General features: G+C 28.6%; 2 protein-coding genes across 2 annotated transcripts; both read left to right on the plus strand.

Moving 5' to 3' along the window:
- The first annotated feature begins 7,506 nt into the window (after positions 1-7,506).
- On the plus strand, positions 7,507-10,438 carry LOC114132786 (uncharacterized). Its single transcript, XM_027998358.2, has 2 exons — positions 7,507-8,381; positions 9,376-10,438. The coding sequence occupies exons 1-2, from the start codon at positions 7,890-7,892 to the stop codon at positions 10,369-10,371; spliced, it is 1,488 nt and encodes a 495-aa protein (XP_027854159.2). The 5' UTR covers positions 7,507-7,889; the 3' UTR covers positions 10,372-10,438.
- Positions 10,439-11,301: 863 nt separating this feature from the next.
- Positions 11,302-12,185, plus strand: LOC114132780 (enhancer of rudimentary homolog). Its single transcript, XM_050207223.1, has 4 exons — positions 11,302-11,319; positions 11,754-11,841; positions 11,895-12,015; positions 12,086-12,185. Exons 1-4 carry the CDS (start codon positions 11,302-11,304, stop codon positions 12,183-12,185), a joined length of 327 nt encoding a protein of 108 aa, XP_050063180.1.
- Positions 12,186-24,532: the final 12,347 nt, after the last annotated feature.

Here is a 24,532-nt window from a genome sequence, read left to right on the forward strand (position 1 = left end):
ATTGTTAATTATAGTTTATTTGACATTTTCTATTTTTGGATTTGAATTTTGGGCACTTTAAAACTTTGTCTTGAAGATATTTCTCATTAACTATACTTGTGATGATCGATACTCAATAATGGATTTAGAAAAAATGAGTTGACGTTTAAATTGTAAAAATAAAATTTAAGCATCTAGGTATAAATACGCAATCTCGACTTCAAGTGGGTAGGTGGTATAGGTACCTACTTCTATATAAATATTATGGACAGTTCACTGCGGTGTGGTTATTTATTACCATTTTTACAATAGTTCACATTAGCCATTGACGTGTTCATTAGAGAACAATTAAACACGGAGACGGGAATAATTTGAATGGAGAAAAAAATAAACATATATATATAATGCACAACGTCGTCTTCTGCTCTATAATCTTGGACTATGATACTGAATTAAAATACAATGGACCGTATAGATAAAACATAGGTACACATTATACATCGTAATATATTAAAACCTTCACACCAATTAATTAATGACATTAATAGTCTCTTATAATCTTCATTGGCCGCTTTATATCGAGCCCGCGATCGTATATAGGTACAACGCCTTCTCACCTAGCGCCTCCGCGTTTATACATAATATTATGAATTTATAATTATTATGTAACCAAATATAATAACGCGCTGTTCGCAATCACACTTTTTGTATATTATATTATTATTATAAATAACGACATAATAATGAACCATTGTAACATAAACAAAAATAACATTAATAACATTATAAATAATTTGTCTATAAAACACCGTTTAGTTATAATAAGCGAACGTTCTTAGTAATTATTTCAATGTACGTAATATTGTTTTGTATTGTATTATATATATATTTTTTTTCTCTTTAAAAAATTAATCAGTTCCGTTCTGGAACGTGTTTCACACATTACATTTGGGAATATATTATTTTTATAGAAAATAATAGATTATATACATTTATATATATTATAGTAGGTACCTAGGTATATTCTAAAACAAATAATAGGTACATTTTATAATTTGTAATTAAACCTTATATCCGTATGGAATATCTTAGAAAATTATAGTTAATAGCTTATTATTTTTGTCATAAGAAATGTGTACCAAGTCACAAATAAAATTTTTTTGAAATGCTAAAATCTATTTATATTCTTTGTAGGTACATAATACTATGTACACTTTTATAATATTGTCTACCTATAGGTAAAGTAATAAAAATGCTTTTATTTTACCCAATAGATATATAAATATATACGGTAGACTGCTATAGAACTGAATAATTCCTGTAAGTTTGACAAGTAGCGTGACTGAATAAAAAGCTTTATTTTGTTCTCGGATAGTATAATAGTATCTCAAAGACTTATTAGCTATTTGAGAATATCAAATGATATTTATAAATAATAAATATTTATTTAAGTATTTTTCCACTTTGAAAACGAATTGTTGTCAGTAGGTAGGTACTCACTACTCATAATATGACTTATATTGCATATTTGTGTAAAATGTTTACCTATCTATTATCTCACATCGCGTATTCCGTTATCGAGGTTTATTCGGACTCAAACGTGTGTAAATACTATTGTGATATACCTACTATACAACGATGATTTACAATTTTTATTAACCTAGTGTACAACACCTATACCGTGTCGTTAGGTACCTACATTGAATGTACTTAAAAGTTATAACTTGCAGTTAGGATTTATATAGGTACGTTTTTGTACCGCTGGTGCAGAGTGATGGTGGCTGCATGTAACGATAATAATATTGCAACGTTCGAATAGTATTTCCCACGTTTCTTATCGGCCAATTGCGAGTGCATCGAATTCGCGATATTTATGTTTTGTATATACACAGAGGGAGTTGGATCGGATCAAATTGAAAAATAATAGCCTTATATATAGGTACCTACGTTTGGTATAATATAATGACATAACAATAATAATAAACCATGATAAATGTATAATAAATAAACCACTCGAAAAACAACCCACGGCGATCGAACACATAGAATTGTCGACACTCCAGAGGACAAAATAAATATGATCGTGTCCGACCTGTTGTATAATATGTAGGCGCCCCCCCGCTGACGTATATGTACTACTACAAGTTCTGTGAATATGCGTGCTCGTGCGCGGTGCGCGTGTAATGTGTATATGTAATACTGTGCACATATTGTGTACGGAATACAATTTCGTAGTATCTTTTTATTATTATTATTATTGTAACTCACGAGTGCAGTTGAAGGTATACACGATACTGGAGAATTGCGCGTGGTGGGTACCCAGAAAAATGGCGATTAAAAAATAATAATACTAACTGTAACAATATAATAACGAGACGTGAGCGATCGTAATAATATATTGCATTCGCACAAGTTTGGATCACCGACATTGAAATAATTTTCTATGCTTGTACGATTATTTAACAGGAAGTATCCATACAGGTACTTACTTATTATCTATTTGTAATATTATCGACATAACTGTGTGTGAGAGCTTCTGAACTTTTAAAACCGAAGACAATTATTATTATATTATGCGCATACACGTGAATACGTGATGAAAGGTTAATGTACATTGGAGTGATTGGACTCATGTGGAACTTTTGTCGAAAATGTAGATATGAAGTCCTTCACCACATCCTCATCGTAAGTAAAACTGTGGACCATGTAAATATAGTAATCGGGCTAATAGTTGAGCCGGGCTTCTTTATATTGGATATAATGCTAAAAAGAGTATGATGCAATTATTGTAATTTTCTATTTTTGGTTTTACGCGAAAATATTTATTGTAATTCTGTACAGCTGTCATATTATATACGATTAAAAAAATTGAATATTATGAATCGGAAAAAAAAAGAAGCGTGGTCAAATGGGTACCGCTCTGCAGCTGTACTTAGGTGCCGTGTGAATCACTATATTATACTATATTATATTATATTATTATATATAGGAGTGTTAAATAATTTGAATCCAATGATAAGTATCATTTTATACGAAAAACTGTAAATGTGGACTGTATGATTTGAACTATATGAATAAAGCTCTCGTAGACGGTTAAGTTTTATGTCGGGTGACGGCCTACTATTTTAACGTAATAATAAAACACGACGACACAAATTTGCCGGCCGGCGTAGGGTTTTTAAAATAATAATACTCAATGGACAATAATAATAATAATAACAATAATAAATTTGATAAAAACCGTAACGGGTCCGACGGTTTTTATGGTGAATTCCGTGGTGCCGGGGATGGTCAACAGTGAACTAACTGCCAGTGATGGTGAAAACGAACGGTGAGGACGGTGAAGTGTGGACGATGATGAAGTGGCGGTGAGGTAAATTAAGACTTAACAGAAGGTACAAAAAATACGTGAAACGACAAGACGGTGTAACGCACACACATACACACTGGTAACGAGACGCGTAACACTGGTCGAACAGTTTGCGGTATGATTTATGATTTTCGTACGGATATCGTAAGCTGCGCTTTCGCACCGTTACGTAAACGCCCAAACAATTCTGAACGCCGAGCGGAGATGATTTGTCAGCCTAGGATATACGAGTATATAAAATATATTATTATATTTTAAATTGGGTGGTGAAAAAGGTGGTTTATGTTTCAATGACCTGAATGCCCCAAAATTAAATCATGTACAGAAAATGTCAATTTAAACAACTTGGTGTATGTTTCTGCAATTTTCTACGACTAGTAATTTTAACTTTAATAAAAATCTAATATTATTTGATAGTAAATCGTGATTTTACGAGTGAATTTTAGATTTCGTAAAAATTTAAACTAAGGATGAAATTATTTTAATTGGCCATCGTTAAAGTTCTTTTTTAATTATTATTGTAAGCCAAATTTATGGAAAATCTAGTATTAAATTTTCATCTCTTAGCTACTTATACAAATTTTTTTTTTATAATAATTTTAACTACAAAAAAATTTGCAACCATTCATGATTTTGACGAATTTTCGTCCATATTTGAAATTCAAACGCTAATAAAAAAATAAAATTGTACGTATGTATTCTTATAATTTTAATTACAATAAGAATAATTCAAAAGAAACTTTGTATTAAATTTTTGAGTATTTTTATTCAGCCAAAATAATTTTATTGATATTTATATAAAACAAAAAGGAATATTTCAAATGCCTGTGAATAGCTTTAAAATAAGCGAAATATTTTGAAAATTAAATTATGTAAATAATTAACTGGTAAAATTTTCAAGTACCTATCTACGATGACTTATACTTTTTGAATAATATCCAATATTGAAAATCGTTTGAAGATAAAATATAAATCGTTATCGTTACGCGATTTTGAAAACATTTAAAATTCAAACTCTCATAATATTTTTCCTATAATGACATTTTGAGTTTTCTCTATATTGAAGGAAAACTTATGGAAAACTTAGTGTTGAATTTTTTAATCTTAGATATAAATACAAACATTTTTAACATTACCAATTACAAAATTTCTTGTAAATTTTCCCAATTTCAACATATTTTGTAAAAATTTGAACTTAAAACGTTTAAGTATAAATAAATTTGTGACTAATGATTTTTGATATTTTTCAACTACAATAATAATAACTTAAAAGAAACGTTGTATTAAATTTTCATGTTTTTGGGCAATCAAAATTTTTATACTGACACTTCAAAAAAAAAATACTTAAAAAATCGAAAATTTCAGTTGTCTATAAATAATTCAAAAAAAAAAAAAAATATTTTGAAAATTTAACTGTTTATAGATATAACACTTTTCATGATTTCATGTTTTGTTTTTAAGTTACGACCGGAATATTTTTACTTTTGACGTCTACAAATTACAATCCATCCAAGGCGTAATTAAGGAAGGAATTAAGGGGATAGATCCCCCCCCAAAACTTTTTTTTTAATGCTAACCTTTGATTTTAGTATTGGTAATGATGTTTTTTGATGCCGGTATGAAAAATTCCTTGGGCAACTCGGACGGCCATGTGCGCACGAACCCCAATACCCCAATAACTTTTGACCTCCGAGAGCCTCTTTCAGTGGTCCAAACATATGGTATTCGCAGGGCGATAAATCTGGACTGTAGGGGGGGTGTTCCAGTACTTCCACCCCAATTTCGATACTGTATCGAGTGTGAGACGCGCAGTATGAGGGCGCGCGTTATCCTGGAGGAGAATCACACTTCGTGCTGGAATGCTCCTCCGTTTCGACCGATAAGCGGGTTTCACGTGTGTTTTCAGAAGCTTAGAGTAGTATACAGCATTAATGGTACGTTGAGTGCGCAGGAAATCGACGTACAGCACGCCCTGCCTGTTGTTAGGTTAACCTATGTTGTCTGGTGTGACGCTGGTTCGCGGTCGACGATCATGTGGCTCATTCTCGACGGTTTTGCGGCCATCCTTGAATGCTTTGGTCCATTTAAACACAGCAGCCCTACTCAGGCACTCACTACCGAACTGCTTTTGCAAACGCACAAAAATATCCGTGTTTTTAATGTCTTCTCCCACTAAAAAACGAATGATAATACGTTGCGCAACGGCAGTCGGTACTTGACGTTCACTAAGGGTCGCAGCACACGCGTGAAACACGTAATCCGACGAAAACAATGCCACACTATTCGTAAGAGACCCAGCTATCACATAATCAAGCCACGACCGTCGAAACATACATGCGCGCCATTTACAGCGTTTGTCTCGATCATATTTGAACCACCCTCGTATATTCTCATTTCCAAAGCAAACAATTTTGTTTACTTTAAATTAATAAATTGTAGTTTAAGTATATCTATAATATAAATTAGACGTATTATTATGCTAGTGAGTTGTGGCAGATCGCAGATTAAATTAAATTATATTATTATATGATACTTCAACGCGACCTACGTTAACTCAGACAGTCCGACCGTTTGTATACTTGTAATTCTGATTCTTAAAATAAGACATGCGGATTATTATCAACAGTGAACTATACTTATTTCTGATGGGAAGTATTTTCTTTGTTTATATTATATAATATAACCTTATGCGAGTTCGTATTTAATCGTTTATTGTCAGTTGTCATTAGTAGCCACTAGTCAGTAGGTACTATATAGCCACAAGGTGGTAAATAGTAAACATCAAACAGTAAATGGCAATACTTATTATATACATTATTTATAGGAAATATTTTTATTATTATTCTGTTTGATTATTAAATTGTTAAGTTATACAATGGAACAAAAAAAGAAAAACCTTTTTGCTTCTTATTTTGTCAAAAAAATAAAAAAAACAATTCATGTTATAAAATTATAATTGATGATCATACCAAGGTGAGAATGACTAAATTATACTCAATAATATTTTTGCTAATTGCTTGAATGTGATTGTATTACTTATTAGATTAATAATTAATAATTAAATCCAATAATTAGGATAGGTTAAATGGGTTAAGTATGTTGACGGTCCATAAAGACATTAAAGTTAATCATAAAGATGTATTAGATGATATTTCTAAAAGACCAAGGAAATTTCATATTGGATCTAGTTTTGTAAAATTATTCAAGCTACCTAAATACCATAATACTTAAATTTTATATTGTATAATAGTTATAAAATATATAATTTTATATTAAATTGTATTTTTTAATCAACTATAATTAAATTTTTTTTGTTCTAGTGGTGTGGGGGTAGGTTACTGTATGAGATGTACAGATTTTGCTAAAACTTATAACCCCCCCCCCCAACCCAAATTCCTAATTACACCACTGAATCCATCAAGGATATTCACTTTGCCATCAGAAATCACCTCCAAAGTTCGAAATTGGAGCATTATTTCGATAAGTTATACTGAACACAGACAAAAAACACAGACACACATCATCGTAAAATCAATATTATATTCATCACTTCGTTTAGAATCTAAACTTATTTGTAATTTAAAAAAATTTAATTTTTTTTTCCAATAAATTAAAATCAAAATATTAAATATAAATGTGATTTCATAAATTAAAAATTTTAATATTTTATTTTATACAAATGTTAAAACTTATCTAATCAAATATTTAACTGAAATTTTTTGTTTACACTTAATACCCACCAAGTTTCTATTTTATCGAAGTATTATTTACCTTTATAAATTTGGCAATATTTATTCGCACTCTTGGCGTTTTTGGCGCGGTTTATTATTTTACTAGATAATAACCATCTGCAGTCATGTTTGACATACTTGACTTTATCAATTATTTAATTTCCTTTGATTCCATCGTGCTGATTTTAAAACTGCGCTATAGCTACTTGTTACACCAGATAAAGTAGAGCGAGATTGGAATTTTGGCAGGAATTCGATTACGGCCTGTATGTCTCTCATATTGTGAAAGTGGGACATAGGTCGAAATTGTAGGATCTTTGGGGATGAGTATATCTCTTACCAATATCAGTTTAAAAAATAGTATCAGTTCATTATTATTTATCTGTGGAGTGCTCTGTGTACTATATAGTAGTCACAGCAATATTATTATTGTTTACTCGGTTCCCGTTGTTGTCGGAAAATCATAAAATAAAATAAATAGGATTTCTGTTAACATTAACACTGATCAACTTACGCTGTTTTAATATAATATGAGCCTAAATCGCACCTAAACTGGTAGACAAAAACCGAGCTCACTAAACACAACTTTAAAACGACACAAAAAAATACAAATCTATAATAACCGTACAACAACGACATCGTCGACGGCAGTTCCGTCGACGGCGACGGCGACACAGATACGACAAGGCGTTAATCTGTAGATCGAGGCCCGTCATCACTACCATCGTCATCACTGCCACCGTAATCACTACTTTCGTAATTTTCCTCATCAACTTCTTAACCACCATCGTATTGAGTCTTCGAACGCCATGATGATCGGCTGCGCTCCAGATGGTGACGAAATGTTTCTGATGCCGCTGAAGAAAAGAAAACATCTGGTCTGTCCAGGCGATGGTCAGTCACTGAGTGAGAGACGGTGTGGCGACACCGGCCTGGACAAGTGCGGCGCACCCAGGCCCCGCAGACGTAGCGTATGCGCGGCAGAAGACGACGACCTGACACCAAAGCCGGTGACTTGCCCTGGACCATGCTTCGAGGACACAGCCGAGTGGCAGTCGACCAAATCGACGGCGGCATGCCTGTTCCGAGCCCTGGGCCAGCATTACGACGAACCGTGGTTCCCGACTGTGATCAACGAATGGTCCGCCCTGTATTACCAGTGCAGCCACGCTTGTGATTACTGGCAGGGCCGGGACGAATGGTTGGCTGGTGACGAGGAGGTTCGGCTGACCGTGTGGTCTGAAGTGCTTAATTACAGAGAACAGTACAAGAGGCAGCTGAATGACGGATGCAACTCTGAGGTTCGTACGACAGTTCGGTGTATTAGTGTTGGACCTATAGCATGGATAAGCATGAGGGGAGGACAGGTAAAAGCGTGTGATGTATTGGGGCCTTAAGACTTAAAACTACGATTGTTTTAGAGGCCTCAGGTTGATGTCATACTCTGAAATCAACCCTGAAAAGTAGTAAATTATTTAGGACGACGAATAATAGTCCAGAAAATAATATTTTAGAAATTACCCAATTACCTTTTTACTCTAGACTGTAATAAATTCAATTTTATCTGGTTTAGTTTTATCCATACTCGTAAATCGATTTAAAGGAATACACGAATAAAGAAAATAATTGAGCCAAGTAACCAGTGGAAATGGAAAATATGTTTTGTTTTTAAAATATACATCTTTACTTTCATTAAACACCATAAATACTGCATACATAATAATATATTATATTATATTTTTGTATGATTGATGATTTATCTGACTAAATTATAAGTAACATTTTTTGTTTAATTGGACCTTCAATATAAGTAGGTAAGTTACACAAAATGTTACCTAAAATATGTCTTGAAACAACTTGGCTTTATTATTAGAAAATAATAAAATATTTGTTAATTTGATAGGGTATGAAAAAAGAATTGGAATGATGGTAGTTTTGTTTTTTATATGTCGAAAATAAGTGAAAAACTTTTCTTTTCCTTGAAACTTAAAATACATATCACTGATGAGCGGGCGCAAAAAAATCAATTCATTATCATTAATCTTAACTCCCTAAATTAGGTTGCTAATACAATCGGTGTAAGTTAAGGAGTCATACAAAATCATAAAAATTTGAAAAAGGCCGTGTACTTACCCTCTAATTTAACCTAGAGCACAATAATATAAGACACTAATTGATATGTTTCAAACTGTTGTTAAACAGACAATCAAATTCTACCCAGTTCTATATAATCCTAGACGTCATCATATTACAACATCAACATTATCTGTTATTTAATATAATATGTATAAACAGGTAACGGAAACCCATGGATGCCCTAACAAAGCCAACGATCGATTCGACTTACCGCACAAGAATGTAGAACAGTTATGTGAGGAGGATCTGCCGTGCACTGACAACAGTGCACGGGCCGAAGTCGAGGTAGCTGAAATAGCACTCGCGGACCCGGACGACAACCCTGACTGGGTGGAAATGCGGCGCAAGATGCGAGGCTCGTTCGCGGCGTTGAACGTAGCACGATGCGAAGTCAATGCTGAGTTACTGGACCATATCATGATCGAGCTGTGTAAATATTGGGCAAACGCGCCTGAAACCGAGAACCCCTATCTAATCGATCAGCATCTGGAGGAGAACATTATACAAGAGATTCAAAACTTCCGATTTAAACTATTTGACGTGGCCATCATAATCGAACCAGAAATACAACAGCTGGGTCCGGAAACGTATCAGGATCCGAAACCTAGCCGAAAGCAGGAATCTTGTCAAAAACCAGAACCGTGTCAGAAGCCGAAATCGTGTTCTCCGTCACAGTCAGAACCATGTTGTCCACGGAAGCCAGAATCTTGTCGTCTCCAGGAGCCGGCACAGTGTTTCCCGCAGGAACCGAAATCGCGCCTAAAGCCGGAATCATGTTGCCCACGGAAGCCAGAATCTTGTCGTCTCCGGGAGCCGGCACAGTGTTCATCACGGGAACCAAAATCGTGCCTAAAGCCGGAACCATATTCTCCGTCTGAGCCAGAACAGTGTTGTCCATCGGAACCGAAATCGTGCCAAAAGCCGGTATCATGCTGTCCAAAAGATCCTCAATTATGCTGTCCGCGGGGGCCAGAATCGTATTGTTCACAGAACCCTGAACCATGCTGCCCACTGTTACCACCCAAACCTAAGTGTTGCGCCCGCAGGCGGTCTACCAAAACAAAGTTGGCTGAAGCCCGAGCTCGCCATAACGCTACACAAGTTCGGGATCGTGACATTACAACTGGATGGTTAGGTGGGAATCCTCATGAATAAATCGATGTGCATATTTTTTATTTAAACCTATATGTATACTAAATAAACGATTTAATATTATTATAAATACATTATACTTAATTCATCAATTAGTTTTAGCTTCGAAATTTTTCAAAAATGTTACTCTTCCCACTTCGAGGCAAATAATCTTCCAATGTATTTTCGCTTCTTACCATAATAATTAGGCTATCGACCAATAATGTAAAACAAGACATTTGTCATATTAGGTTGATAATACTTTCAGTAAAAAAACTTTTTCTCCTGCTTATGACAGTTTAGTACAGCGCATAAGCGTATATGATATAATTTTTATATAAATAAGAGTATTGTCGGAGTATTTCTTCAGTAAAAAAATCTTAACGGTGTACAATAAATAGACTTTATAAAGAACCTATTTATATCATTAAAAAAAAATTGTCAAGAGTGTAAAACATTTTGAGTGATATCTGTTCTTACATTCAAAAGCTTAACTAATATGCGTTTGGTCTATAGATGGATTTGAGAGTGATCTAACTAATAGTTTTTTTTCAATATTAAATGATCCATGATATAAATTAACAACACATTTTATTTGAATTTTGAATAAATATGTATAATAATAATTGTTTGAAATAAGCACGTGTACAGGCTTTATTAAATAGTAAATACTTATAAATTAATAATAAAAGTATTAATAAATTAATTAATTTAAAAAATTAAATAAATTGTAAGTGCAATATTTATCGCCATTCAAGAAAACAGCCAAATAAAAATACGGAATTGCTCTCTCAGTAATTTGAAAAATCACCATTAGATTCAAGTTGTTATGATTCTTGAAGATAACTGACAAAAATCCAAAAAAGTAAAAAGGAAAATAATTCTATGCAATTGCATAAAAACCCGTGTCTAGTTATAATTATTAAACCAAGTAACCTTTGTCTTCATTTTAAAATGGAAGACCCGAGGATCGTACGTTTAATACATTCGTTCAACCACAGTGTTCAAGTACAATCGCAGTTGCAGTGATAAACAGTGTGTTAGTGGGTAGTTTCGATAGTTTCCAAGGAGGTTCGGACGTACGTGTGTGTTGATGAATCGGTGTAGCCATTTTTGCAAGATGGTGGGCATCTTACGCACCAAACCTAACATTTTTTAGGTTATATAACATAACTATCGTTTGTGAATTAGTGTAAACTACATGGAAATTAAAGTTATTAATTTATTAGTAATAATTATTAAGTGACAAACCTACGCCGACTTGTTTATTTGTATCGTGGACGTTAGGTTTATTTTGAATACGTTTTTACTTAATCTAAAAGCTACAAAATGGTATAAAATATTTGTTTATTGCTTTTATTAAATGTAAAATATTGATATCATTTCCATATTGTATTTTATTACAGTTGCACATCATATTGTTGGTCCAACCGGGAATTGATCCGGAAACAAAAATATGTATCAGTTACAATTCTCTTGAAGAATGCATGAATGGTAAAATAATTCCTTTACTTTGTGAATAAAAATTTAATATTTTACTATTTTAGGAATTTGTGGGTTCTATGAAGCATGTCTGATGAACTTAAATCCAACTGTCACAACTTTTACGTATGAAATAATTCAGCTGTTTGATTTTCTTGACAATCTAACACATATTTCATGTCTTGTGTATGTCAAAAATATTATATTACATTCAAGTCATATATTTCCGATTTTATAAATTATATATTATGTTTAGGTATCAACCAGATACCATGATGTATGTCCAATTCGACAAACAAATGATAAAAGTGGAGTTATTTATCCAACTGGGATGTCAAACTAATCAACGTCCATAAACATTATGAGTATAATGAAATGTTTAATTATAATATTATGAGGCTGTTTTTTCCATAAGCAATGTACAAGTTATTCTTTGTTATTTGTCAAATATTCCAAATCTCAGAAAAGGAATCTACTTAATAAAATTAATATTTAAATATTTAATTTTATATTTATTTTTTGTGTTTCAATATAAGAAATTGTTGTATGTATTATATGTATCTAAATTCCTCCAAGTTTTTTTTTTTTTTTTTATTAAACAAGAAAATATTACAAAATTATTGTTTTCTGATTTTAAAACCTTGTATTTAATATTTTATAAGCAGCGGTTTGTATTTAAAATTTAATGTCATATAATTAGAGTTATGGATAAACAATAGCATATTATCTCATGATTATTCCAAATACTATTAAATGATGTACTATGCAGAAGTATGGTTAATTTAAGAGGACGCTTCACCAGCATGGGTTGTCTCCATCTTTCAAAAGTACAACATAGTTAAAACCGTTTCATACAGGTAAGGACCACTCAGGCGAAGTCCAAGTTAATCAACCAAATTTTTTACACTAGAAAGAGATTTTAGATTGCAACATCGTACTTATTTTTGATATCAGAATTACAAAAAAATTTATTCAAGTTTACAAAACACAAAAATAACAGATTTTGAAAAAAACGATAAGAACCTTTTTTTTGTAGTTCTGATTTCAAAAATATAAGAGCGGTGTTGCAGAGTATAAAATATCTTTCTAGTTATACTGATATATAAAATTAAATTAATATATATTATATAGTATTTAATACTATAAAGAAGTTTAAATAATCAAATAGACCAGTAAAATGACAACTCTGTAGAAATTACTGCACCAAATCTTAATTGTGTTTATTTGACATAAAAATGATGATATAAGAAATAGTGAAACACGTTAAGTAGTTAGGACGATTGATTATAAGTACTGATTTAAATATTAATTAAGTTTCGTTAATAAAACACTCATATTGATCTCATACATTTGAAACTTTTACACATTAGATTCATAATTTTATTTAACATGATAATATTACTATATATATACATGATATACATATATCCAATTGAGATTTTCAAAAAAATAAAAAAACCTTATTTCATATCATAATTATGTGCAGTTTATTGTGCACACACAATTTTAATTTTGAATTGGTAATGATGATTCATTCAATTTTCATCATACACACACACACACACACACACACACACACACACACACATACACACCAGTGTTGGACTAAGCTTAATCTGATTAATAACAATTTGAAGTTATTATCAAGGTTAATAATTTTTATAGTATATTACTTCAAAGTATATGAATTTAATGAAAAAATATTTTATGTAAGTAACTTTCCCACTACTGTTATAAGCTTAATAAATAAAATGAACGAAAAATAAAATTACTACAGTAATACCGAGTGAAATTTCAAGAGAAATGATTTACTAAGATTTATAAATTTTTTATACTTGGTACAAATTAAAATAAATTGAAGAAAAATTTCCTTAAAAAACTTTAATTTTATTTAAACTTGAAAAAAAAAACTGTAGTACAATTACATACCAAAATTCTGTTTTTCACCATCTCGGTTGTTGTAAAAATAAAAATTAACATATATACACATTTTATAAATATGTTTAAATGAAAAATTAACAATCACATTAAATGTATATTGATTTATAAAGTTTGTGTCAATATAACTTATTATAACAAACAAAATATATTAAATTTTATAAACAAAATCAAAAAAAAAAAAAAAACAAATTAAATTACTCCTGCTTTAAAAAAAAAATGTTTTCAAAGGTCTCAGTAGGAAAACACAAATATAGTTATAAATAATACTTTCTTATTAGATGGTAAATACAAAAAAATTAAACAACAGAATATAAATATTTATAAAACAAAAATAAACAAATTAAACAAACAATTACATATAGTTACTGAAAAAAAAAATAATGCTCCTTATAAAAAATCATTTGTCTCTTCTAAGTACCTTAAGTGTGAATTTATCTGAAAAATTGTTAATACAAAGATTGATTATTTATTGGAATATACTAGATATTGTGGAATATTTCATAGAAGCGTATGCCACTAAGATTTTCTACTATACTAATTTGTAAATAATTATCATAATAAACCCATTAATTCATAAACCAAATGTCAAATAAAGCAAATTGTAGTTTAATTATTTTTAAAAAATCAACTTGAAGTTCATTTTTATTTTTTATTGTAAAATAAAAACATTATATTTAAATAAAAATATTAATCAAAGTTGTAAATATTTAATTACTCATAACTGAATTTTAAATTAAATAATACTATTAAAACATTAAACTATTTTATCAAACTATGTAAATAAAATTTTAAAATTTATTATAAAATTATTCTTTACCATTTTATAAAAGTTTACCATAGATGATTTAAATAAAATATACCAATTGGAGATATAGTTATCATGATTCACCTTATAAAAAATTTAATATCATACCATAATAAATCGGTTAATTTTCTTTTCTCTCTTTTACGATATTTATAACAAATTTATACTTTTTATGGTGAGTGTATAAAACACATATTAAATGAATCAATTTAGGATTAATAGTACTTTAAACATGATTTAATAATGGGGAGATAACCTAACCTATTCGGTTTATATTTATGTATTAGTTTTAATTCAAAAGAAATCAAGTGTCATACAGTTGATATAACATTTATAAATAAATTTAATTAATACAATCTTAGTCTAAAAATTCTTTAAATTGTAAAATATATAGGTAGTACTGTTTTTAAAAATACTCACTAAGCATATTTTCATCAATATTATAAACAAAATTATTTTTTTTATATTCCATACTTAAATTAGTTATTATGATTTCAAAAATAAAAGCAGTTCCTCACAAACTTTGTTCTAACTGATTCTAGACTTATTGTATTATTAGATAATATTTTGTTCGATTTTCTAATTTTGAAGTAAATGTGCTACATGCACCAATTTAGTATTTATATTTAAAAGTTAAATTTCGTGTCAATCCTAAAAATCGAATAGTTGTACTAATACTATGAGTATTAAATTTTATATTATTATACTTAATTTAAAAGCAAATTCATTGAATTTTAAAGACTATCCATTTTTAAACATATAATTTAATTTTAGTAAGTGTAAAGACATGTTAAATGTATACGCTTTTGATATTAGGACCAATTTCTGTTGTATATTAGAAAAATCTAGTATAAAATAAGAGACCTATCAAGAGATGTATGGTTAACTAAATTATATTTTTGAAATATTAATTATGTTTAAATATTCTTAATCTCAAGCAAGTTTTAAAATAAGTTGCTTCTAAGTGAAAAACCTTGTAAAATATAACTGCAAATGTTTAAAAAGTTAGATCAATATTGATACTAATAATATATGACAGGTATAGTTAATTAGTATTTAATTGTATATTTTTTGAAGATCAACATATAACTACCACTATTAAAGTTATAGAAAAAAAAGTTTTAACATATCCATGATATACTAATATTTACCAATTAAATACAATATAAGGTGTTAAGCATTAACTATAGCCAGCCAGATCAGCATTTAGTGTATGCAAATAATAATAAGTGACAACACGGCGCGTTGAACGGATTCCCACCGATCGTTGTAGCGTACGTCACGAAAATGTAACCGTTTTCAACTCGAAAGGACGCGAAGGTGCTGAAATAGTGTGCGAGCGAGTACGTTTAAGCTGCGATCTAATAATCTAATTATAAGGGTTTTGGACCACCGGCAGCGTCATCTGAGCAATATTCTGAATACGTAATGTGTATATTATAAGCCAGACGCTGCAATCGTGACAATCGTGTGCGTGCGGGTACGTTTTAGCTGCGATCTTATATTCGAGTTTTGGAGGACAGTCAGCGTCGTTCATACCGTAAAATATACTACTAAATTGGGTAGTTTCAGGCGCGTACACAAGGGGGGGTTTTAGGGGTTCAACCCCCCCCCGAAATTTCAGGAAATAAGTTTTATTATTTATAACCTTAGGTTAGATTATATAAGAATAAAAATTTAAAACCAAAACCCCCCCCAAAATATTTTTTTGTGTACGCGCCTGGGTAGTTTATTTCTATTTTTAAAATAAACCGAGTTTACGCTCGTCGTTGTCGGCTGCTAATGGCTATTATTATTATTTTAATTATTTTTCTACTGCTATCCGCAACTAGTAGGAAGTAGATTGTCGTCATACGTATTTTAAGTATAAATATTAAATTGTATTGTTTTTAATTTTAATTAGTTCAACATGTCGAATTGTGCTCATAATATAATAAATATTAAATGATATTACATTTAATTTGATAGTTGCAAACTTGCAAATATGGTTGCTGAAGGACTCCTAAATATTGTATATTCGAAACTGAAAATTATTAACTATGTCTTAGGTTCGAGGCTTATGGTTCATGGATATATCCATAAATCGGTACTGTCGTGATCTCACGAAATCTATACTAAAGAACTTTCTCACTCTTTTTTTTTTTTTTGCTTTTACACTTTTAGATTCTGAACGAAGTGATGAATGTATTAATTTTACAATGATGTGTGTTTTTTTTTTGTGTCTGTGTACAGCATAACTAGTCGAAATAATGTTCCAATTTCAAATTATGGGGGTGGTTTCCGATGTAAAAGTGAATATCCTTGGTGCATTATAGAGGTAAAAAGTTAATATTTTCTAACAGTTTTCGAGAAAAACAAAAAAAAAAAATGACGGAAAAACGGCAATTTTTACGCAAAACCAGTTTTCGACCAAATCGATTATTTTTATGGTTGTAATTCAAAAACTAATCACTGAAAATACTTGAAATTTTCACCAAATGTTAATGTCAGTGGTATCTGTATATAGTTAAATTTTCAAAAAATTTTGACTTTTTTTGAGTTATTTATAGACCACTGAAATTTTCGATTTTTTTGAGAAATTTTTTTTAAAGTGTCGATTAAAAATTTTTAGATAACCAAAAAGTTTTGAAAATTTAATACAAGGTTCCTTATGAGTTGTTTTTATTGTAGCTAAAAAAAATTAAAAATCGTTAGTCACAATTTTTTTTTATAAGCGTTTATAGTTCAAATTTTTACGAAATCTGTCGAAAACGCGAAAATTTGCAAGTAATTTTGAAGTTGAAAAATCATAAAATTATTTGTGTTCATAACTAAGGATTAAAATTATAACACTAAGTTTTCCATAAGTTTTCCTTTAAGTAGCTATAGAGAAAACTCATAACATCATTATAGGAAAAATTTTATGTGCGTTTGAATTTTAAATTTTTACGAAATAGCGTAACGACAACGATTTATCTCAAGCGATTTTAAATATTTGTTATTATTCAAAAAGTATAAGTCGTAGATACTTGAAAATTTTACCAGTTATTTAGATTGGCATTTTCTTTGTATGATTTAATTTTCAAAATATTTTGAGTTTTTTTTGAGCTATTTATAGACAACTGAAATTTTCAATTTTTCTGAAAAACAAGATTTTTCATAAGTTTAGCTTACAATAATTATAAAAGAACTTAAATGTTGGTGTATTCAGGCCATTAAAACATAAACCACCTTTTTCACCAACCACTGGAAATTATATCCTAGACTGACAAATCATCTTCGTTCAGAATGGTTTTTCGTATACAATGATACCTATCATTGCATTCAAATTTAACCTACCCTAGTCCGAGGTCAACCCCGCCCCCTAATGTACAGCAGAACGGTACCCACTTGCCCACTTTTTTAATTTTTTTTATAATTTTTTTTTTTTAAAAAAAAAAATTATCCTTTTGTTAAAAAATAAAAGTATATACATGATTAATTAATAATATTACACTATTCTATCTCGATGTCTTATTCTTTGAGTTTTTACAATATCTCGATTCGTTTCCCTCACACAATATAACATTAGTTTTTTTATCATCAAATGAATAATTATATAACTTAGGATTAAAACGCATATGTATATATTCCTTATTGATGAATGACATTGTTTGAAATAGTATAAATACTTTAATTTTGTTTCTCTATTTCTGAAACTACGTAATCTAAATTATTAGTAGATTCTTTTAGACTATTGAGATTGGGCATTTGTAATTTTGATAAGTTAAAAGATTTCATTAAAGATACTATTCTACCGCTGTTGTCACTATTTTATAGGATGCTTTTTGACGCATTCGTTACCGTTCCGCACCGTCATGGAATCGGTGGGGTGGCAGTAACAAAACAAACCAAAATGGCAAGCCAACATATTTTACAAAAAAATAGCGAAAGATAAACGAAAACCTCTGTAACTGTAGGCTTATTATATTGCGGATTGCCTATGCGTTTTTCTATACTGATCCGCTAAGACAGCATTGAAATATCATCAACAGATGAACCGTTCGAAAATAAAATATGATACCGTATGAGCAATATTATAACTGCTATGTCATAATATACGCAATATTATTATATTTTATTAAAACAAAATTGTGGTGTATTATTAAGTGGGTGGAAAATACTCATTTAAATTTTACTCTTGTATACTTATCTTAAAATTGTTGTAGGTTCTATATATTATACACTATGCACGTGTGTTGTAGAAGTCTTTACCGAATCACGGTAGTTCAATAATAAGGTCTTAGGCCTTAGCCCAGGAGCTACGTTTTTACAAAATTTAGTTTTTTACTACACGTAACAATGTTTAAAATATCAGATATCCTGTTTTAATTGTGCTACTTTATTTCACATGGGGAATATCGTTGCCGAGTATATTATTAATATTATAATTATCTAATTAGCAAGTAATACTTATACGGTTAATGGTTACAATTATTAATAAGAATATGTCCATAATCCATATTTAAAATTATTTTAAAATTATATCATGTTAAAATATGTATATTTAAAATATTTAGTGAAACTTTCATACTTTTAAAGTAGTTCATTTTGAATATACTTATATACCCCACTAAAACCAAATCGATTTCGTTCGAAAACTAGTTTTGTGTAAAAATTTCCATACTGCCTTATTTTAGTTTTGTTTCTTATAAATGTAAGCATTTTATTTTTCTAAAAACATGATGATAGACGAAAAACACATTCATATCATTGTAATGATGTGATATTAATAAAATCAAAAATATATACTTAGGATATTGTATAAATTGTGCTTAAAATGTGTTACATTCTGAACTCGTATATTATACATTATTATTTAAAAACATTATAATATATTATAATTTATGTAATTATTTTCAGTTTCGAATAAACAATATTTAGGAGTTATTCTGCAACCATCTGGCCAACTAGATTAGAAAAATACCGATAAGTTGTACAGCGCAAAACACGAGTTAAGTAAGAAATTAATAATTATTATAATATAGATAATGGATTTCCGATCTTAAAAATTTTGGAGGTCACAATTATACTGTGGCAATGTAAATTTATTATATCTTATAAATTAACCAAAAATATTATATAAGTACCAAATAATATTATAATTTTGAAAAGAATATTGTTCACTGTACCGTAACTATATTGCCTATACACTACGCCGTTCAACACACATTATGGAAAACAATTATTATTATATGGATAAGTCAAACTTGGTTCATGAGGTTTAAAAGTATGTTAATTATCAGCTTTTGATAATCATTAGTTCATAGAATATTGAAAAAGCTTAACTACTTTTCAAATAAATGCAAGGTTTTAATATCTACTCAGTTATTATTTTTATTCTAAATTCAAAATGAAAAGAAAATCATTTTAAAATTAGACTAAACAGTGACATTTTTTCAAAAATAAAAATACCTCTTTTTAAATAATATTATTCTTTACAATATATTTTTAGCATTAACTATGAGTTTATTAGCAGATACAGACTCTAAATTTTTTTGGTGTATTGACTGTCTTTTTTTCAGTATTATAGGATTTTTTGTAGGGATTCTGATAGTAAATTTTTGTTTCTTAATTTGGTGTACTTTTGCATTCACACAAAACTGTGTGTAAAAATAAAAAGACAAAATTTAGATGGAATTCAAAGTTTATTCTTTAAGCATCTCTCTCTCGTTTCACTCACCTTAACTGTAATATGTTTAAAGAATTTTTTTAAATATGATTAAAGGTAAAAAAAATAAAAAAAAAAATCTGGAGCTTACCTTTGTATTAAAAATGTTAGATAAATATACTTCTTACAGTATCCTTAAGTTCGTTGATATCTTGTACTGTTATATTTTTATTGTTTAATTTTTTCTTTTTAAGGTAAACAAAAAAGTATCGACTGATAATTTAAAAATATTTTGTATAAATGTAAAAAGCATTGCATTTTTAAAATAACTTTAATAACTTTAATCGACAGAGAGTCAGACATACCACTTGCAACTTGGGTACTTCATGCCAAATTTAGATTATTAAATAAAAATAATGATACATTATAAAATATTTAAAAAAAGTTAATAATTATAAGGATATTTTTGTAAAATAAAAATAATAATAAATCGATTATAAAAGTATATAATTATAGTATTATTTTCTTAAATTATTTTAGGTTTACTGCTCATACTATTACAAAACGTATTTATTTTATTTTATTTTTAGTAATAATTTATAAATGGGTAATTGTTGCCACTTGTGCCATTTGAAATTTGTTTGATCTTTGTATAAATACTAAGAGGAAACGAAAAAATATATTTGTTATACTGTTACGAGTTATACTAGGTATAAAGTTGAAGCTTATTATTATGGTTCCTATTTAATTTTTTAATCTATTTTGAAAAAATATGTCGAAATTAAAAATATCAATAAATATTTTAAAAATTATATCATATTAGAAAAATATATTTTAAATATTAAGTGAACTTTCACACTTTTAAAGTATTTCATTTTGAATGTACAACAACCAAATCGATTTTGTTCGAAAACTAGTTTTTTGTAAATATTTCAACTGTGCCTTATTTTATTTTTATTAATGTGTCACATCACAAAGATAGACAAACGCATTTCGTAGTTGGATAAGCATACATACAGATTAATACACACATCTTGTTGATAATGATTGTTTTTAAATAATTTTGCGTTTCGCATTATTCAGGTGTATAGATTTGGAGGATTTATCATATTTCAAAGATTACAATCATGCAATTGCATCTGACGATAATATACTTAATTGTTTCCAAGAGTGACACCGACGTGGATTTTTTGTCAACTTTTTATTTAATTTTTATAACCTTAAAAATTACTAGTATCGTTCACAGATCCACCAAAAAAAAAAAAAAATATATCAGAACCGCCAAAAAATCGACAGACAAGAAGACTGACGACTAAGTTCGTGGGACGAACTAACCAATTGTAAAAAAAAATCGAGCTGTGGCAAGAATTCCTACTCGAGATCTATTTTGAAACCCGATAAATCATCAATCGATGTATCCCCAAGGGCGCCCGCAGAAATTTTTAGCGGGGGAGGGGGCAAGGTATATATTATACATATACATATAAATTGTATTATCAGAAGTACTTATAATAATAAACTAAAAAAACTTAATTATTCTTAGTAATAAATATTTATATTATTTATTTTCATAAATTATGACTTTGGCAACCCTATTCTAAGCAATTGATGTGACTTATAAATTTCAATTATTTGAATACAATTAACTAATTACAATTTTGTAAAATATTTTGATTATTATATGTGTTATATATGTTTAAATATTAGTCTGGGATTAAAAAGTTGTAGTACAAATAGAGTTTTTTAGAACTTTAATATACACTTATAATACCAAAATAAACACTAAAATTAGGAAATACACTAAATAAAATTGTACACTTCTATTTCTACTAATATTTTTATTAATTAAATAACTTTTACATTTATACTTTTAGTTTTACATTTTGTATGTTTTTTAATGATTAGGTTTTCACTGTTTAGGAACTAGGAATTCCTTAAAAATAACGATAATTTTTTTTTAAATTATGACAAAATAATTAAAATATAGTTATTTATTGTTTAAATAATTAATTCCGTCTAAATTGGAATTATTTTAAATGTCTGTAAAAAATAACTGTCTTTTTACATTTTTTACATTTTATGGTTTAAGTATAAACTACTTATAAAGAATCTTGTATTCAATTTTCAATACTTAGATACATAAATATTGAAATAAAAAAATAAGAAAATTTTATTGTACAATGAAAATTATAATACATACACATTTGATAGAAATGTCAGGTGTCTATTATTGTTATTTTTAAATACAATAAAATATCAAAAAATGTCTGAGAAAAAATAATTATTATTTTATGTGTGCATACGAATGCCATAAACATTTCAACTTGAAATACTTACAAAAAAATTTGGCTTTCTGGTAGAATTTGTTTCATAAATAGGTCAAAAAACTAATAAAGAACCTTGTAAAGTTACCCTATTGCCGGGAAACATTAGCCCAATTTTTTTCATAAATGTTTTATACTTAAAAACTTAGAAAATTAAAAATTAGATTCTGCAAAAGGCTTGTCTAGACCCACACATTTATGTACATATTTATTTTTTTTTTTTCTTAAGTGAAACCTACCTAAATTTAGCCCGAAAGTTTAAAAATGCTAAAAAATGGTACAAAGTTTCCCCGTGTTACGGTACCTATGCATTTTTTAGCCATATAAAAACAAAAATTGTTGGGAAATTTCTAAATCCAAAATAATTGATTTATTTTCACGCTTTTGATAAATTTAATGAAAATCTAAAAGAATATGCATATAAAAATAAAGATAAAAATAACTTGAGATTTTATATCCATACTAGATCCAATTTGTTATCTAAAACTAACCCCTCCCTTTTAAAAATTGAAGCATTTAATCTACAATTATTTATCGTATCTTTGAAAAAAAACACTTCATGTAAAGTCAATACATTCATCACTTTAATCAGAATCTAAAATATGCAAATAAAGAAAATTTTAAACATTACTGGTGCATCACAATTATTTTTTTATTATTGGAATATTACTTTTTTTTTTTTAAATATAATAGATCCTTTAATTATTTTTAAGTAATATGGGCACATTGCTACCCAATTCTAAAATACGAGTATTTAGTGAGTAGATAGTACTTAGTACTGTACTTATTGTACATAATACATGTTTTATAAATTATAATATTCTGGTTGGTTTCATTTTCTATTAATCATCATAAAACTACGGTACCTATACATCGTCTGTACATCGTTCAACTTGATACTTTATTGACATTTAATGGCTTCTATTCATAAGAATTTACAGACGTTTGCATCATAAATGCATGTTGCATCATAAGTATCTATTTTACATTTTACTTGATATCTTGATGACCTTAAATCTTTATATATTTCAACTATTATAATATTTTGTATATAAATAGCTCAACAAATATATTATAATGATTACTGATTGATTAGTAACATTATACGCATATATTATTATGATTGAAAATTGAAATATGATTATAGAATAGTAAGCATAAATCTACAACATGATTTATACCCATATAGTCACATAGAATAAGCAAATAATATATTGAAAATAACTTATCATATAATAATACCTAGTATTGCATATTACTGTTTGTCAATGTTTGTTGTAGGTGTGTAAATGTGCATTTATTTAAAAATTATGAATAAATTACATTTTAAAATTGTTTGATAATTGATAGTATACCTGTATAAGTAATCCATCCAGTGAATATAACATAAAAAAATATATTAAGTAAATATATTGTAAATAATAATGTATATAATAAAAATAATAAATTAATAATGTTAAACGTGTTGAAATATTGGTAAATAAATAGCAAAATAGGTATTACATTATTAAAAATATTAATAATTAATAATGCTATTATTGTTTTAAAATTCATATTATGTCTTGTTAATGAAAATTTATTTGATTAGTGATTTTTGAAGGTAATCCAAAACTAAAAAAGAAATGAATGTATAAAGGCAATGATTATAAAAGTATTTGTAATCAATAAAGACTTTACTAGCTAAGGTTGACACCTCTAGGTGACTCTCCCAACTAAACCTCTTGACTCCTTTCCATATCACATTTACTTATATTGGTTGTACGCATTATATTTATTAAACAATTTGTAAATTATTATTTAAACAAAAAATGTGTGTGGCAATGTTCTTAATATATGGTTTCTGATGTTCTGATTCTAAAAATAATATAATATGTTAATTCCTACATTCAGATAACAAAATCAAAATTAATTATAGAAAAATTTATTATTTATTAGAAAATGCGGTGGAATTATAACAATGACTATTGTTGTGTATTGTGCTTTTAAATAATAACAATAATATAA

Source organism: Aphis gossypii, chromosome X (assembly GCF_020184175.1).
Source record: "Aphis gossypii isolate Hap1 chromosome X, ASM2018417v2, whole genome shotgun sequence".
Classification (NCBI taxonomy): Eukaryota; Metazoa; Arthropoda; class Insecta; order Hemiptera; family Aphididae; genus Aphis; species Aphis gossypii.

Bases quoted from the DNA above. Each gene is read 5' to 3' on its own strand.
- LOC114132780 (XM_050207223.1), top strand. The intron at 11,842-11,894 runs GTAAAATAATTC...TTACTATTTTAG, and splicing joins TCTTGAAGAATGCATGAATG to GAATTTGTGGGTTCTATGAA. The intron at 12,016-12,085 runs GTATGTCAAAAA...TATTATGTTTAG, and splicing joins ACACATATTTCATGTCTTGT to GTATCAACCAGATACCATGA.
- LOC114132786 (XM_027998358.2), top strand. From the start codon at position 7,890: ATGATGATCGGCTGCGCTCCAGATGGTGACGAAATGTTTCTGATGCCG. The intron at 8,382-9,375 runs GTTCGTACGACA...ATGTATAAACAG, and splicing joins ATGACGGATGCAACTCTGAG to GTAACGGAAACCCATGGATG.